General features: G+C 37.4%; 1 protein-coding gene across 3 annotated transcripts in view; it reads right to left on the bottom strand.

Moving 5' to 3' along the window:
- CR1 (complement C3b/C4b receptor 1 (Knops blood group)) overlaps positions 1-17,750 on the bottom strand; it is a 98,213-nt gene extending 80,463 nt beyond the window's left edge. For 2 of the 3 annotated variants that reach the window (XM_074351910.1, XM_074351909.1), the window contains exons 1-4: positions 17,330-17,744; positions 7,317-7,416; positions 3,776-3,861; positions 1,275-1,673 (exon numbers count right to left, since the gene is read on the bottom strand). In XM_074351910.1, the coding sequence (XP_074208011.1) occupies positions 1,275-1,673; positions 3,776-3,861; positions 7,317-7,416; positions 17,330-17,447 (703 nt within the window). In that variant the 5' untranslated portion in view covers positions 17,448-17,744. Of the gene's footprint in view, positions 1-1,274; positions 1,674-3,775; positions 3,862-7,316; positions 7,417-17,329 lie in introns of all 3 variants that reach the window. The other variant, XM_074351911.1, reaches the window with a different exon arrangement.
- Positions 17,751-18,468: the final 718 nt, after the last annotated feature.

Here is an 18,468-nt window from a genome sequence, read left to right on the forward strand (position 1 = left end):
TTCCCACAACCAGCTCTAAAATGCATTCATAAGTTTACTAGGCATGTGGTCCCTTCTTCCACTGCTAACTATTCAGCACAGAGTAAAAAGTATTGGTGGGCTGCTACCCCACCCACCTATGTGCTGAAGTGGCAATCCAAGTTACAGCTTTATCTTCCCAGTAATAAGAAGGTTGACTGAGCCTAAATCTATTAAAAAGATTTCCCCTTAACTCTTTTCTTGCACCTCTATGATCAAAGTGCAGTAACAATTCTTATTCGTATCTCTGGCCTTTTGTCCTCCAGCTGCTCTGTCAGTGGTTTTAAGAGGCTGATGCGGATGGGTGGAAAGGTTGTAAGCTCTATCCCTGTCCCTAGGTATCAGCCGCATTTACCCATCCACCCATAAGCCAGCTATTGTGGCATGAGAAGACAGGACTAGTCATCAAGAACAAATTCCACTACACAAGCCTGTCTGTGTAAGGAGAGGGCACATTTATTAGAGAGTGTGTGACTCAAGGAGTCGCTGCCTCCACTCATAGTCCTTTGGGTGTGTGCTCAGGCATCATCAGAACTCATCTGAACTTCAACCTAATCTATATCTAATTCTGAATGAAAAATCGATTGGACTTTGAACAAGTTACTTTCACTTTCATTTTCAGATTTCTAATGACAAATGTAGGAGTTGGACCCAGAACAAAATTTACCATCTCTGTCCCTATTCCTAGCCTAGGATATTTTTCTTTATGAGTCGGTTACTTTCTGTGATAAATGCTGATAAAAGTGTGGCAAGAAGCTCAGCATCCTGCCTCTGGGCCGACACACTGCAGCCTGCTCCTGGGTAAGCCACTTAGTAGCACATAATTTAGATAATTTATTAAACCTCTGAAAAGCCAAGCTAACTTCATTGTCATATGGATATAAGACTAGCACAAGTTAAAGGTGAGTTGTAAAGAGTCACTGAGATTATCATAGGCCTGACCAGAAAGTCCTCATCATTCTTCAATATAACTGAGAGATATTGGAGCTGGTCTTGTGTCTAGAGAATTGGTCAGTAGGAGAGGCCCTAATGTCCCCTTCCTTGATGAATTAAATCTTGTTTCTCAAATGAAGGCACATACACACGAGTGCACACGTCCGTACACGCACACACGTCCCCTTAATTTCATGCTGCCTCTCCCCAAATGTACTCACACCACTCACCACACATCCTTCCCCCAGAACAAGCACTAATCTCCTCATCCTCCTACAACTCCTGTCATCTGGGGGCCCCTTCAAAGCCTCAGTCAGACTCACCCCTGGAGCATCTGGGCAGCCCCGGCACCCACTGGTCTTGGCCTTGGCACTGAACAGTGGAGGGTCCTTTCATGGTAAAGCCAGGCTGACACGTAAACCTCACCATTTCATGTAAGGAGAATAAGCTTCTGTTCTCAGACATCATGATGCCGTTTTCAACTTCTGGACGCGTGCACTTGTTAGGCATAATGCAGCGAGGGGGAGGGCCGCTCCAGATGCCAACTTGATTGTCCTCGCTGCTGCAGTATATGGACGGCTCACCCATGAGGTCAAACAGCTTCCTCTTTCTCTCTCCAAGGTTGCAACGGTAGGTCACCACCGTTCCATATGGAAAATATTCTCTGTTGGTGCTGACAAAGTCTCCGTTGGCGATGGCTGGGGGTGGCCCACAAAGAATACCTGGGAAAAGGGACAGCAAGTTAAAACCCCAATTCCTTAAACTTGTATTCAATCATGACTTTTGCTAACCACTTAGAAAAATGACCCAAATGACAATGTTCAGAACACTTCTGCTCTTCTCTTCTCTTGGCTAATATACAGACATCTGTTCACACAACTGCAGACTAGCTAACCACAATATCATGACTCCTGCTCTTCTGAATATTATTTCAGTAAATGTACTCACATATTATTACCGTCCATATACTTTTCATTGTAAGTGAGAACTTTTACATATCACTGAATTCCTTTTTAAATTTAATTCTCTCTCTGTTGAAGGCATTGGTATTTATTCAGTTCGTTATTACTGAGGTACAGCATGGAATATGGATTATCAAATACATAAAATCCAAAGCTCAAGCACAACTAACACAAAATAAATAGAGCACAAGCATACAAAATACACATGGCCGACCAGTCACAGATTCAGAAGGAATAAAAATAACTGAACATCTGTTTTATTCTATGCTAATGAATCTGAAAATGAGAATACTAGAAGTAAAGATATATTTTGCTAATATTGACTCAAGAAGAGGCAGCATTTTGAAGAATCAGGAAAAATACATCAAAAACGCTGCTCCTAAAAACATATGAAGCACAGGTCATTTTACAGACAAATTTAATCTAACATGCAAGTAACAGATAACTCCTAGACATTTAAAATCATTTCCAAGCATTTAAAATATTTCAATCTTTTTTTAAACATTTTTTATTGAGTTATAGTCATTTTACAATGTTGTGTCAAATTCCAGTGTAGAGCACGATTTTTCAGTTACACATGAACATATATATATTCATTGTCACATTTTCTTTTTGCTGTGAGCTACCACAAGATCTTGTATATATTTCCCTGTGCTGTACAGTATAATCTTGTTTATATACTCTGCATTTCAATCTTTTTTGACAAGTACCTTAAGTAGATGCTCATTGACTTATTTATTTTAACTTTTAAAAGTAAATTTCAGAAGATGCATATTTCTTATAGAAAATTTGTAAAATGCAAATATAAATTACCTTCTAGCCCATTGCTAGAAAGAACCACTGTTGACTACTTAATGTGTAATCTTTAATACACACACCTGCACTTAGCTATTTCTACAACATCTCGGTTGGCTGAGTAATATTTCAGAGTAAGAATGTACTTTCTGATTCCATTTGGAAGATTTCTCTCTCTTGTCTATGCATTCGGGCATATTTTAATCTTTTTTCTTAACAGATCACATGCCTTGTTCCTTTTAGCAGATTATTTCCAGAACATTGTTTGGAACATATTCCACATTTAGATTCTTTTGACTTTTCCACTTTCATAAATAATAACATAGGTAACACCTGTACATCAATCCCCGCAAAAACCCGTGGTGACTACTTTTTTTAAAGAGTAAATCAATCTGTAGAATTTTGGGATTAAAGGCATGTTATTCCTTAAGGTTTTTGATACATGTTGAGTACTGGACTGTGAGAAAGTTTCTTACCACTAATCCTACTACCAGTTGGGTTGGAGAATGTTGAATTCTTCAGATTAGCACCAAACCCAGCGTTACAGCCTCTTTATGTTATTTGTGAATTTGCAGCTGCTCCCTCCTCTAAGTGCCTCACAGTGTAGGAATCTCATAGCCCAAACAGCTTGTAGGAAACATGGCTTGTCACTGTTCAGACAGAGAAGAAAGCAGGGAGGGCCCAGGACTTGAACACATGACCTGGGAGTAAGAGTTGACAGAGAAGACGCAGGGCACCTTCACCAATGTTGTGCTCCTTTACTTCAGTAAAGAGAGTCACCTTCAAAAGGAAGGTGTTCAACCAACAAAGGGACACTTGGGGCTGTTCGAATTGAGTTCAACACGACTGTTTAAACTAAATAAAATAAATGATTCCCCAGGATAAGGAAAAACCAGGAGGAACTAGAAGCTTGAAACATCGTGAACACTTTGAAGGATATGAGTGTTTTCTTCAAATACCATCAGGAGGATCCCGTTGCCAAGAGGGATGAATTATGTTCCTTTTAATTCTAGGGGGCAGCTCTAGGATTGACCACGGAATAAACGGGGAAAGAGATTTCAACTCACGTTCACAAACTGGTGGCTCCGTCTCCCAAATGACAGAATCGCCTGAGATGATACATTCAGCAGATGAGTAACCAACAAGTCGATACCTAAAAGCAAAAAGGGGAACGATCACTGTGCTCTACACATCCCATCAACTTGCTCAGCTCGCCTGCATGGCACAGCCGAAAGGCTCCAATCTGAGAGAAGTCCAGGGACCCGCCTAAACTCCATCCATTTTATCTGGCTTTCCTACATTTGTTTTTCTATCCTCTCACTACTGAAAGGAATATTGCCTTTCTAATTGCTCATGGCTCCCACTGCTTCTTAATTTCTTGGTTTCATTTTGGATTGAACCAAGTACCAAAATAAAATAATCCTTTCATAGACCTGTCTGGTAATTTTGTTCTTAACATCTGTTTTTTTCTCTCATTTAATTATTGCCACTTAAATTTATTTTGCATTTTCTTGATGTGTGTGTATATATATATTGTATATTAGCACTGTTATGTCATTTTAATTTAAGCATATTTCTTTTGAATATGTCAAGATTGTGATGCTTCTGATCCTATTTGGAAGCTTTTGTTTTTTGACAGGGAGATTAAACTATCCACCTTTACTGACCTAAATCATGTATTTGATCTTGCTTTTGTCATCACTGCCTCCAATGGTAAGGATGTAGCAATGAATAAAACAGATCTGCCCTGAACATATTAGGGCTTATTTCTGGCAGAAGAGACAGATATATTTCCCTGTTTTTTTTTTTTTCTTCCTTATCATTTGTTACAGGAACCAGACAGGTGCATGTACCGCTTCTAGTTTTTCTATTAACTTGGAAGCTAAATATCCAAATTTTGTTCCATTAGAAATTTCATTTTATGTATGTGTTCTATATATATGTATCATGTATATATATACATAATATATATACACACATACACAGGTTTAAAGTGTATTTTCTCAATTTTGTTGTCAAAATATGTATAGTCTACCCATCTCCTATGTAATAGAATTTTAGCATGTGTTTTTTGCTATCTCCCATTCTCTAGTTTTATGGATATATTTTTTGACTTTAAAAATGGTTATTAAAGTATGATTACTTTACAAAGTTTTTCTTTTTAATAATTAGTTCTGTCATTATATTCATATTCACCAAGGCTGAACCAAGAAGAAACTGACCACTTGAACAAACCGATCACTAGAAATGAAATTGAATTAGCAATAAAAAAAACCTGCCTACAAATAAAAGTCCAGGACCGGGCAGCTTCACCAGGGAATTCTACCAAACATACAAAGAAGAACTCATACCAGTCCTTCTCAGACTCTTCCAGAAGATTGAAAAGGAGGGAATACTCCCAAACTCATTCTATGAAGCCACCATCACCCTGATACCAAAACCAGGTAAAGACACTACCAAGAAAGAGAATTATAGGCCAATATCACTAATGAACATAGATGCAAAAATCCTCACCAAAATATTAGCAAATAGAATCCAACAACACAACTTGTTAAAAATATTTGATCTTGTCTTTTAAAATTTGGTTTTGTTTTTCGGGTTTTTTTGGCCAATTCTCTATCTCAGTGAGTTTTACCATTCTTCTTTGAAAAAGAAAAAATATGTGTTCATTGCCTGGGTTTATCTTTTTCTATTTCTGCACAAGTATGCTTCCTGGAAAGTATGCAGGTGTGGTCCCGGGGTCCTTGCTTATCCTTGAACGTTTATCTGGAGCCCCTTGCTGGGACTGCTAGCTTCACTCATTGGAAAATCTGTCTTCTGCAGTTTAGCCATGGAAAGGACCAATGTGATGTCAGTATAAATCAGCTTCTCTTGTAGGAATTATAGATTATTAATTTCCTTTCTGCATTCTTTCATTTTGTTGTTGTTGTTGTTGTTGTTCTTATCTCTGAAATACAGAAGGACATTCCCTAGTGATGGGAATATTAGGGGCTTATTGTTTCCCCTTCTGCAATTTTTGTTACATGAATTTTTAATCCTGGTATTCTTTTTCACATGTCGTCTATTTTCTCCTTTTCTTTATTCCTTTCCCCTGAAATCTGGGACAATTCAATTTTCTTCTTACTTTCTCCTTAATTTTCTACAATACTCAGTGTGTTTATCACAGATTTTTTTTTAGTTTGGTAATTGTCCTTTTAGTTCATATGCAAATATTCTTGATTTCCTAACTAGCTTCACAGAAGCAGTGTACAACTGAATCTTGTTAAAAGTGTGAACAGGAGATTTCTAAGAGTTCCTCCTATTTTTTGAAAGTAACTCTATTTTGTAAGCAGAAATTCCTTTTGATTTTTCCGATTGGCCTTTTTAATATTAATTTCCTATAATATATTATAAATTAAACTGTTTTCTGTTCTATACCATTGAGATATTAGTTCTTATTCAGTATTATATGACAAAGAAGGTATAGTCAGGGGAATTATAGACCGCACTTAAAAATGCTCAGAGAAAGAAACAAGACTGTAGATTTCTCTACTTTTACTTTGTCACATTATGCATTGTATAATCTGTAAGTCCTTGGTTAGCATATATGCTGAAGGCACAAGTTTCTTTTCTGTGTTTATCATGGCAATATATATTTGTCCTATATTTTTTTAACTGATTCAGCTGGTCACATTGGAAGAGAGGCTGATACTCCACTGGTGCTAAGCAAGGCTAAGCATGAAAGGTAGGACTGCTGCCCAGGGCACACTTTACATGTGACATTTTCACAAGGGGCTCTTTGCGAATTGAATAGTGTTTCCCCAAAAAGGTGTTTTGAAGCCCAACCCCAAACCGCATGAATATAATCTTATTTGAAAATAAGATCTTTGCAAATAAAATCACATTAAGATAAGGTCATTAGGGTGGGCTCACATCCAATACGATTGGCATCTTTATTGAAAAAAAGAACTTTGGACATTGACTAAACAGACAGCACAATGCCATGTGAAGACACAGATACAAAGTGAAGATGGGAAGATGGAGGCAAAAATTGGAAAGGCACTGCCACATGCCAAGGAAGGTCTGAGACTCCCATGAGCTGCAGGAGGCAAGGAGGGAACCTGACTCAGGGCTTTGGTGGGAGCATGTCCTGCCGACACCTTGATTTCGGACTTCCAGCCTCCATAACTGTGAGAGAATACATTTTTGAGGTTGCCCTAAGCCACCCAGTTTGTCATACTTTGTTACGGCAGCCCTCACAGACCAATAGTGAATCTACCTTTAAGATTTTCTTTCTCACCTGGTTGCTCCATGGTCTTCCCTTCCTTCAGTATCTGCTCTGGATCAGGGATTTCGTATGCTTTGACTATGCCCTCCGTCCACCCTCCTCCTTTGTACCTGGTGAATACCTCGCTCTTCTTCTATGGACTGCCCTGGTTTCAAGCAAGGATACAGATTATCCCCCGAATCCTCCTGTACCGTTTTTCATTTCAATAAGGAGTTAAACACCTGTATTCCAGCTTTTTAAGAACAGATGGTAACAGCCTCATTTTCCTTTCTGAGATGTGGCCAGATGGTAGTATTGCTGTTCTGCAACTCTTGACCCAAGAGGTGTTGCTGCCAACTCACCCTCTATTACAAGAATATGTAATTCTGGATCCAAACTGGGTGTTTGTGTCTATGTGCACCACGCCATTCAGAGGATCTGCAGGAGTTTTGCATGATCTTCCTTGAAAAAGAAACAGAATTTTGAAGCCAGAAAGAGTCATCTGAACTTTTGTTAGTCCATAACATGTTAGTCCCCACCTGACTGCAGCTTCCCGAAGAGCGTATGCAATTCTGGGAGCCACAGATTTTGCCACCTTGAGGAACTTCACCAGATTCCTCAGGATCAGCCACCTCCTAAGCACTGCTTTCGTTTTTTTAATTTTATTTATTTATTTTTATTCTTTGTTTTTTTAGGTGTACTTGATTTAAAATGTTAGTTTCAGGTATATAACAAAGTGATTAATTTATACATACACATACATACGTTTATTACAATACATATATATTCTTTCCCATTATGACTAAGCACCACTTTCAAAAAGACCTCCCCTACCGATCTTTCTCATTCCTATATTGCGCCTCTCTGAAAAATGTAAAACTTCACTTATTAACAAGTGTTTACGCTGTCATTCAACCAGTACAAGTTAAAAATCTTAAAGTCTGGGATTATCTCCCCGCCTACACTTTCCTTTCCTGACACATTTGTGAAAATAGGACGTCTCTAGTGAATAGAGATGTTCCTTCAGTCCTGCCTTGTGGTGGTCATTTCTCGTGAAATGAACTTGTAATGAACATGCCAGGAACTCAAGGCAGTAGGAAGAAATGACCGACAAGAACTTCCACATCTATTATAGACTAGGTGAACTTATCAAGACATGTCTCTGTTCCAAAATTTGAACATTGATCAGATTTATGGATTTTTGACTGACACAGATGAGTCCTCAATCTAGAGTTACTTATGATTACAGCTGTATTTAGGTCTTGACCAGATGGAGTTTCCTTGGCAAATGATAGAGAACACTCTCTTGAAGTAGCTATGGTAACCAGGGAGGCATTTAAAATTCACAGATGTCCTGATGGGAAACTCATCCTTGTCAATCAGTTCTGTAGGTATGGCAAATGGAGGATGCACCGGGGCTTTGCATCGACCTGGAGAGCAAGACCACAGTGACATTAAAGTTAGTGGAGAAACCTCAACTCTACTTTCTCTTTCTCCTCCAATAAGCTTCATAGATATAGCTGTCACCACTGTTGAAAGTCTGTTCCCAAGTCAATTATATTATTCGGCACAAGGAAATTTGAGCACATGCTTTGTAGACAAAGTTCAATAACTAAGACTATACTATATGAAAGGATATTGTTAAGCACATATTTTAAATACTAGCTTCAGCTACTTCCCCTTAAGCCCTCCCAGTTGTTAAGTTAAAGTAATGAAAATGCCATTTAGAGTCAGACAATATGAAATCACAAAGAAATATCTGCTGAAAAAAATATCATTTTATTTTAGTTCTGGAAATCTCTTTATTGTTTTGTTTTGTTTTTTAAATCCCATGTTCCCCCACTGGCACACTCCCTACTAATTAATTCAAATAATGGAGGATATGTTGGTCAATTTTATTAGTCTTCAAAGAACCAACTTTCGGCTTTATTGATTTACTCATTTTTATTTTATCTTTACTGAGATTTTCTTTACTTTATATGCTGTTCTTTTTTAAAAAATAATTTTTTGAGATGATTGCTTAGACCTTTTTTGTTTTTAGATTTTCTAATATCTAAATAAGCATTCAGACTATTATTTTTATTCTAAGTATAGTTATTTAGCTGTATTCCACAAGTTTTCACATGTCATATTTTCATTTTTCTGAGTTCAAAATATTTGATAAATTTTTAAACCAAAGCCATTGTTGTTTCATCATTGACCCATGGTTTATTTAGAAATGCTTTACTTAATTTATAAACATTTGAGGCAGTTAAAAAATTATATATTTATTTTCAAGTTTTGAAATTGACTGAGTTTCTGGCTCAGCATATGACCAACTGAGGTAATTGTATCATATGTGATTGTAAAAACTGTGTTTCTGTGGTAGTGGGTGCAGTGCTCTGGGTATGTTAGTAAGGCCCAACCTGTTATTCATATTTATTTAAATCTTCTAATACTTACTGATTTGTGGGGGTCTTATTCTACCAGATACTAAAGGGGTTGTGTTAAAATTTTCCACCTATTGTACATTTGTCTTATTTCTAACTCCGTCTATTTTTTACTTTGTGCATATACTTTTTTTTAACATTTTAATTTAAGTTCAGTAATGTACCTTTATTTTTTAAATCATATTTTCTGGTAGATAGACTCTTTTATCACTAGAAAATCTCTCTATCTCTAGTCTGTCTTTGCCTCACATTCTGTTTTGCCTGCTTTATTTGTAAGGCATATAAGAAACAAATAATAAGTTTGTCAATTTAATCCTCAATACATCTGTAATTATTATAAATATAAATACACAGTGATAATTTAATGACAGAGATCCTCATAATGCCACATTTGCCAAATCAGCTTTCTTTTGGTTCTGTATAGTATGTTTTTCATCCTTTTATATTCATCCATTCTGTCTCTGAACATGTACGTTGTTTGTTTTGTATAGAATGTTTAGTTTTAATTTTTAATTAATTGTGACAGAGGTTCCAAAACTTAGTTCACAGGGCTCTTATGGTCTCAGTAATTTTTTCATGTCATTCCTAGTCAAAAAAGAAATACTTAGCATTTCTATTTATTAAATAATTAGGCCCAAACAACTTAATAAGTCTTGTGCCCACCATAATTCTTAATATGGAATGTTGAGCACTGCTCAACTTCTCAAAGCTTGGAATCAGATCATAAACCACCACTTAATTTCCTATTCCACATTAATTTTCATTTGGTATTTTCTCTTTATTATGATCATAGCTGAAAACCCAGCTTTGCAAAGATTTGATGTCGACCAAGTGGAACCCTGGGAATCTAATGGAACTGAGCTAATTTGAGCCATTTTCACAATATGTGAGAGAATTCAAGTATTGCTGTGTAACTCACAGGTCCCCTGCGAATTCATAAACACCCCTAGGGCACCTCAGCCCACAGTGCGGGAAATGCAGCAGTATGACAACCTTTGTCTTTAAAGTGGAAATGTCTGTTTATATTTAATATAATTGTTGATGTATTTTGGACTCGATCTACCATCTATTTGTTTTTTTATTTGTCCTGTGTTGTCTATGGTTTTTATTCTCTTCTTTTGCCTTCTTTTTGATTATCAGTTGTGTTTATTATTTTACTTCTGTTTCTTTTATTACATGATTAGTGACACATTCCTTTAAAGAACATCCTTAATTATTAATATGCATCCTTAACACATTAACGTGTAACTAACAATTATAATTTCCCCAACAATTCATGAACTGTAGAAAATGCTAACTCCATTTAGTTCCCTCCTGTCTTTTGTACTATCATTATCATGTATTTAAATTCTACACATATGCTAAACTACCACAAGTCATGGTCAATATACACACTGCAGACTATGTCTTGGACTGTAACCATGTGCTACTAACCTGCACCTAATGTTAATGGGCTCCCTCAACAGACTCAGCTAAGGTTTTGAAAATCTGTGTGGAAATGTGTAGTAGGCTAAATAGTGAGCTCCCAAAAACATCCATGCCCTGATCCCTGGAAAGTGTGAACATTACCCAATGAGACCACAGGGCTTGGCAGATGTAATTAAGTGAAAAATCTTGAGATAGGAAGATAATCCTAGATTATTTGGGTGGGCCCTAAATTCAATCACAAAGGTCCTTATATGAAGGAAACAAAGGATCAAAGGAGGCAGAAGGAGCAAGAGTTTTGAAAATGCTACACTGCTGGCTTTGAAAGTAGAGGAAAGGGGCCATGAGCCAAAGGATGTAGGCAGCCTCTAGAAGATAGAAAGTGCAAAGAAACCTATACTTACTTCCCGGAGCATCCAGAAGGAACATCCAGAAGGAACACAGCCCTAAGGATCCACTTTAGATTTAGATCTCCAGAACCAGAAGAGAATAAATGTCTATTGTTTTAAGTCCTTAAGTTTGTGGTAACTTGTTATAGCAGCAATAAGAAACTAATACAAAAAATAATGGCATATGATGTTAAAAACTTTGGATTCATAGAGACCTGGCCTTGAATCTGATGTCTTCTACTTACTAGCTGTGAGGTCTTAGATGAGCTGCTTAAATTTCTCTGAGCTTCAGTTTCATCTTCAAAAAGCCAATGATAATATTTACCTAGTAAGTTTGTTGGAAGGGTCAAAGATACAAAACACTTTGTAGCATCTTACACATAGATGGCACTTGATTAATTGTAGTTACAGTTATTATCCCCAGAAAAAGGAAAATGCTAACATGTAGATTTGGATATTCTGCAAAAGTAGGCATGCTCACTTTGCTTCCAAGAGTTTATTTTCTACCTAAGTGTAGAGAGCTAGTTTGAAATAAACCTACTTTTCAGGAAAGCCCTGGAAGACCTCAGTGACCAGTGATCTCAGAAGTTCTGAATGAGTGTGTCCCAGATTCAACCTGGGATTTGATCTCTTCAGCCCATGAGCATGGTTCCCACTGGATCACTGACAGATAGGAGAATTCCTGAAGAAAGTGGATCCAGCTAGTCATTTGGCCTGCATAGCTGCTAAGTTGCCTTTTTCCTGTTTATTGGCTTTAATCAGAATCAAGAAATTTAATCTATGTAATTTACATAAGCAAAGGATGGTGATCAAAGAAAGCTCATATTTCTTACTTATTTTTCTCTAATATTAGACAGCCTTACATCTATCGCTACACATTCTCATTATTAAACCAGCAGTTGTTAAGCAAGAGTACCCTTGTCTATGTTTCTTGCCTCATCTTGTACCACTGTGTCCTCTGACTGAGCTGAAATCCTTTTGTCCCCCTTCTTTAGGTTTAAGCTATATGTTCTTTCTTCTGTCTATAATATTCCTTCCATGTGATATACTTTTGTCTTCATTCTAACTTCCACTGTTCTTCCAAATCTCTGCTAAAATGTTGCTTCCTCATTGAAGCCTTCTCTGAGCTTCCCAGGGATTTCAAATCTGAACTACTTCCCTCTACCCCTCCCCATAATAATTTATAGTCAGACCATTTACTTTTCCTTTTAAATCACTTATTACAAGTTGTGCTTATTACATTTATGTGCTTTAAAAGATATATCTATTTCTCTCAATAGATATTAGACATGCATAATAATCTGAGGGCAAGAAACCCAGTGATTTTTGGTCCTTTAAACTAATACCTAGTCCAGGTGCTTAGCACTCGAATGTAAGTACTCAGTGCATATTTGTTGCAATGAATAGATGAAAAATGAATTACCTATAAAACTTAAAAAAAAAATCAAGAGTCAAGGCTATATCCCCAAAAGCTGTTTCAGTGGGTCTGAGTTACAGCCCAGAAAACTGTATTTTGTGATTTTGATAAATAATAGCACTTAGGGAAACACTGCAACAAACAGAAAAAAAAAAAAAGTTAAAAAAACAAACAAAAACAAAAAAACTCCTGTGATGTGATTTCAAATGTTGTGTCTTCATCTTTTCTAGGTGATGTGTGGGATGAATGTAATTTTGATATTTGTCTTATTTAGTGATACTGGACAAGGTAAGAGGTTCCAAGTGGAGCTTCTGTTGCCAAGAGTTTTACCAGGAAAGGCTGAATGTCACAACAAAGTTCACAAGGAGAAGACAGAGATCTAAAACAACAAAGCAAATGGGACTATTCTTGGAATGGCATTCCTTTCCTTTAATTACCTAAAATTCTTTCCTGAGTCCTGGCTATGGTATATGTAATAATAAAAATGCAAATTTGAAAAATAGTCCAAATAAAAAGGAACACATGAGCCTTCACCAGAGAAAGCTTGATCAAGTTTTCTTTTCCTCCTTCAATACAAATCCCTCAAATTATGGCCCATTCCTATGATAAATATATTAATACGAACTCTATAAACTCAAGATCTACCATAGCTTATCAGAAAATCTTTTGGTTTAGCTTTATTAAGATACATTACATACAATAACTGAAAATATTTAAAGTATACAATTTGATGACTTTTGACACATGCACCATGAAACCATCACCACAATCAAGATGACAAACATTTCCATCACACTCCCTACAAGTTTTCTAATGTTTCTTTGTAATCCATCTACCTCTCTACCTCCTTTTCTAGGCAACCTCCAACCTGCTTCCTCTTACACAGATTGATCTGACTTCTGGAATTTCATATAAACTAAATCATTCAGTTTGTACTTGTTATTTTTGTCTAGCTTTTACGCAGCATAATTATTTTGAGAATGATCCAGATCGTTGCATATAAAAATTTGTTTTCTGTATTTTGTTTTTGCTGAGTAACATTCAGTTATAAAAATACATTTTAATTTAGTTTACTCATTCAGTTGTTCAAGGACATTTGAATGGTTTCCAGTTGTTGGCTATTACAAATAAAGCTGCTATAAAAATTCATGTACAAGTCTTTGTATGGACACAAGCTTTCATTTCTCTCGAGTAAATACTTAAGAGTAAAATGCCTAGTCATATGGCACATGTGCATTTAACTTTTTAAGAAATTGCCGAACTGTTTCCAAATTGGTTGTATCATTTTACCAATGAGCAATGTATGATTATTCCAGTTACTTCACCTTATAGCCAATACTTGGCATGGTCAGTTTTTAAAATTTTAGCCATTCTACCGGGCGTGTATTGTCATCTCTGTTATTTTTGTCCTGAATAACACAGTCTATCTTAAAATATTTCTGATTCAAATCTTCCATTCAAGGCAAGAATTGATGTATTCTATGCTATAAGCACAGTCTGCTCATTATTACTTGAATGTCTTCATACATGAGCTATCCACCTGGAGTATGCTCTGCCTTCCATTCTGCTCATTCTGTTCTTTATTGAAGGGTCCTGCAAATGCTTTCCTTAAGTAACTCTATCAGTTAAAGAAAAAAAGAGCATGTACTTTCAACTTTTATGTTTTATATTTAAATATTTAAACATACTTAAATATATATTATATATTATTCTATATATTTGGTGCATTGTATATAATATAATATGTATTATATGCTTTGGTATATAATGTAGCATATTATTTAATACATGTATCATTTATTATAAAGAATATTATATATTACATATGAACTATGTATACAAATTATAATTTACTATTAGATATTGAATTATAGTATATTATATAATTTAATGAAGCTATATAATTATATATTTGTAATATTTCATGTAATTGTATATGCTATATTATATAACAAAAATATCAGTACAACATAATATTATGTATGTCATATAATATAAATGTAGCATAATTTATGTGTATAAAAATTGTTATTATAACAATATAATTTATATGTGCTGTTACAGTATTTAATAATTATATAATATGTATAATATATGTGCTATATATATGCTATATAATGTATATAATGATATGCTAATATATGTAAATAGAAATTTTAAGAAATATGATACAGATAAAAAATGTTTTAAATGCTTTGCTACTCACGGTGACTTAATATGACTTAAGATGTCAGAACTAACATCTAAATGGACAAAATAGAGTCACAATGAGTTTCTCTGTTAATAATAGTGGATATAAAGCTATCTTTCAACTAGTCTTCTTGATGCTTTGTAGATTTTTTGTTTTTTCAGTTCTTGATCAGTTGTGATTAAACTGACCGTGTTTCTCCCTCTTAATGTCTATATGTGTGGAGGGGACTGTCAGCTATGCCATTCAATTCTTTGCTTGAGTTGGCCTTAGAATTATCTTCATTCAGTGTTTACATGAAGGGAAATCTTGAAGTTACTTGTCCAACTGTTGAGGTCATATTTAAAACTAAGTAATACAAACCACAAATCTATTCATCTTGAGCATATGTAAACTAAAGTAGGTCACAAATTACCGAAAACCAACTGAAACACCCCTCTTTTCTACCTTATATCTTTACACACTCAAGTCACAGAGAGATCTGATCCGACCAAATGAGGGCGCCACAGTCTGCCCTATGTTAAAATAAACATGGGTCCTAGTAATGCTTAATCAGTGTGCTGATTTTTATGTAAAATGAATATCACTGTGAATCATCCTGTACAATCTTTTTTGGGGGGCTCACTCCTCAAGTGCTGTTGAAGCCATGCTCCTTCCACTCAGCCTTTTCCTATCATTGGATCTGAGATGTCTCCCTTTTCAGTCACCTTATGGCCTTCAGGGTCCTGTGTGACTTTCTAGTCGTGGTTTTGGAGATCCCCATGGGGATTCTGAGGTTAATGCACACTGTCACAGACATTCCCTCATCTGATTTTCACAATAACCCTCTCAGATAGCAGAATATCAATTATGTTCATTTTATACATGTGGACTCTGGGAATTACGCAGGGATGTTAATTGACTTGCTGGGTACAAGGCTCCCAGCTAGTAGGTAACAGAAAGAAGCTGGAAAACCAGAACCCTGGCCTCCTAATTAAGGAGATTTCATAAAACCCCATCACCGTACTTCTCTACACATATATATTGCAGGCATAGCCCTCTCTTGCATTTCTTTCAAATTCCACAGTGCTGTGCACACTGTCAGCATTCCATCAGCATTTTCTTTACCTAAATTACTTTGGCAAATAAATACCAGACAGTTTAATTTAGGCTGCTTCATATTTTGAAGTTATTGTGATAACCTTAGTAAATATTTTTTTGCAATTAATAGTGTCTGCAATTGTACTCTAACAGTAACTTAATAAACATGGGTAAACTACAACAACATTCCAGTAAGAAGGGGCCGTATACTCACAAAGTCCACAAAAATTCTAACCACAGATTGCTTAATTTACTTGACAGTCTTCTGAAATTAAAGCTTTAGGTTTTATCCCATCTCTTCACCTGACAGCTTCCTTTATGATGTCTTAGGAGATGAAATATTAACAACAATTTTTGTGGAAACTTGTTTTTCCCTATTCCTTGCTCTCTTAGAAGTGAAGGCCCAATCAAATAGTGAATGCAACACGTCTAGTGACAACAAAGCAAACTTGTCCAGAAGAGATTGGACAAAAATAAATACTGTCACTTCAACTAAGAAATTGACAACAGTCCAAGCAACTAAGAAGACTTCTAAGGGAAGCCAAAAATAGGAAGAGAAGGGGCCTCATTAAAGGTGTTTACCTATTTGGAGTTAACGGTAAGAAAGGGTGAATGCTGCCTCGAAATTTTCATAATATCTGTAAAAGGCTTTGTTTTGTTCTAAACAGTTGACTAAAATATGACAATATGTAAACATCTCTACACTTCCGTTCTACCTGCAACCAGTGACACTGAGGGTTCTAGAGCCTGGCTCGCTCTTCCAACCCCAAGCACCTAGGATCCTCTTAATATAGATGCTTGGTAAGTGCACATTCATGCTAGTGGTGGTGGCTTGGGGTGTGAGTAGGGTGAATATAGCCCGATGCAGGGCAGTTTTCAAGGGATAACTGCACCCCCTGGACTGCGTGTCCAAAAACAATCGTGAACAAAGGGCTGAAGTAATGGTTGGGGGATAGAAATTAAGTTGCAGGCACTGCATTAGACCTTTGACATGCTTTATGCCATTTAGGTTAGCAGCCCCATGGGGCCGAGATCTCAGCATTCCCCTTGTACAGATGAGGAAACAGTGTAGTAACTTTCCACACAATTAATCTATTGCTAGGATTAGAACCCAAGTTGGTCGAATTTCCAACCCGCCTTTCTTTCACTATGATCAGTGCCACACTCTGCCGTGGCCAGAGGCAAGGAATTCCGTGCAGCACCTGTTGAGCGTCCGCACCCTTCTCTGCACTACACACAACAGAAGTCCCCGCAGAGGGGAACTGACCAGCGCCATCAGGGTCTCCGGGCGCAGAGGGGATCCCAAAGCCGACCTGCCTACTCGCACACTCAGCCCCCAAGAGCGACTCTGCGAGGCGCGAGCGCCAGCCGGGCCGTGCCTGCACCGCCCCAGCTGCCCCGCCCGCCCCGGCCGCTGCGCCGGCTCCCGCGCCCGCCAGCATCTCACCCCAGGCCGCCGGTAGCGCGAGCAGCGCCAGGACCGCCAGAAAGGCTCCTCCGGAGCAGGAGACAGAGGGCGCTGGCGGTCGGAGAGGCCCCGGACTCCTCTGGGAAGAAGTTCCCATCCTTCTGAAGCGCCTCTAATAACCTGACGCGATCTCGGAGAAAAGTCCAGATTGGGAGAAAGCAGAGCGGAGATGAGAGAGGTCCAACACTGGCTCTGCGCCCAGGGTGTGGGAAGTGCACCCCGCGTTATAGGAGGGGGAAAAAAGCCCTTTGACCGCAACTTCCCCTTGGTGGGCGAGACCTTGCTTACTCCCAATTTGCATTATTTCTAACAAGTCTAGCACCTGGAGACCACCTTAGAGGAGAAAAATCTGGCAGTGCTTTTAGTTCCTTGAAGTATTCTGCGAACGAAGATGGGCAGCTCCTGATTCAGAGCTTCACGTCCACACACCCCTGCACATTCCCTCTTCGCAAGAATCCGCGTGGGTAGGGCAGTTAATGAAATTCCTGCTCTCTGTGTTGAAGACACACTTGCAGGCAACATGTACAGGGAATATGAGGAATCAATTTCTTCGTGTTGAATTGAGATATACCATGCCATTAAAAGATTTTTAAAAAGAGAATGGTTTAAGCAGATTTGCATGTTTAAAAAATATAATTCTGTCTATAGGATAGAGACCAGATTGGAATAACGCAATAGTGGCTGGAGAGACAAGCAAAGAAACTCTTGCCAACATGGGGTGAGATTTGTTGGTGACCCTGACTAGGGATAAAGTAGACAATTAAGAAAGATATTGGAAATGCAATGAACAAGTTTTGCTTCAGCATTGTGTTTTGGTTATTTCCTTTCTTAAAGTTAGTGGCCAGAAAAAGAAGGAAATTAGTAATTAGCCCTGGGATTCCAAATGAACGGTAGTGCTAGTTATTGAAATAAGAAACATGGGAGAGGGACAAGTTTGGGGCAGAGGATTAAGCATTCAGAGGTGAGAGAAATGGGGGTGGGTGGTAGGCAGAATGAGGTCCCCAAGATGTCCCTGCCCTAATCCCAGAACCTGTGATATGCTACCTTCTGGGGCAAGAGGGATTTCGCAGGTGTGCTTAAATTAAGGATTTTGAGATGGAGAGATTATCCTGCATTAT

This window comes from Camelus bactrianus, chromosome 23, assembly GCF_048773025.1.
Source record: "Camelus bactrianus isolate YW-2024 breed Bactrian camel chromosome 23, ASM4877302v1, whole genome shotgun sequence".
Classification (NCBI taxonomy): domain Eukaryota; kingdom Metazoa; phylum Chordata; class Mammalia; order Artiodactyla; family Camelidae; genus Camelus; species Camelus bactrianus.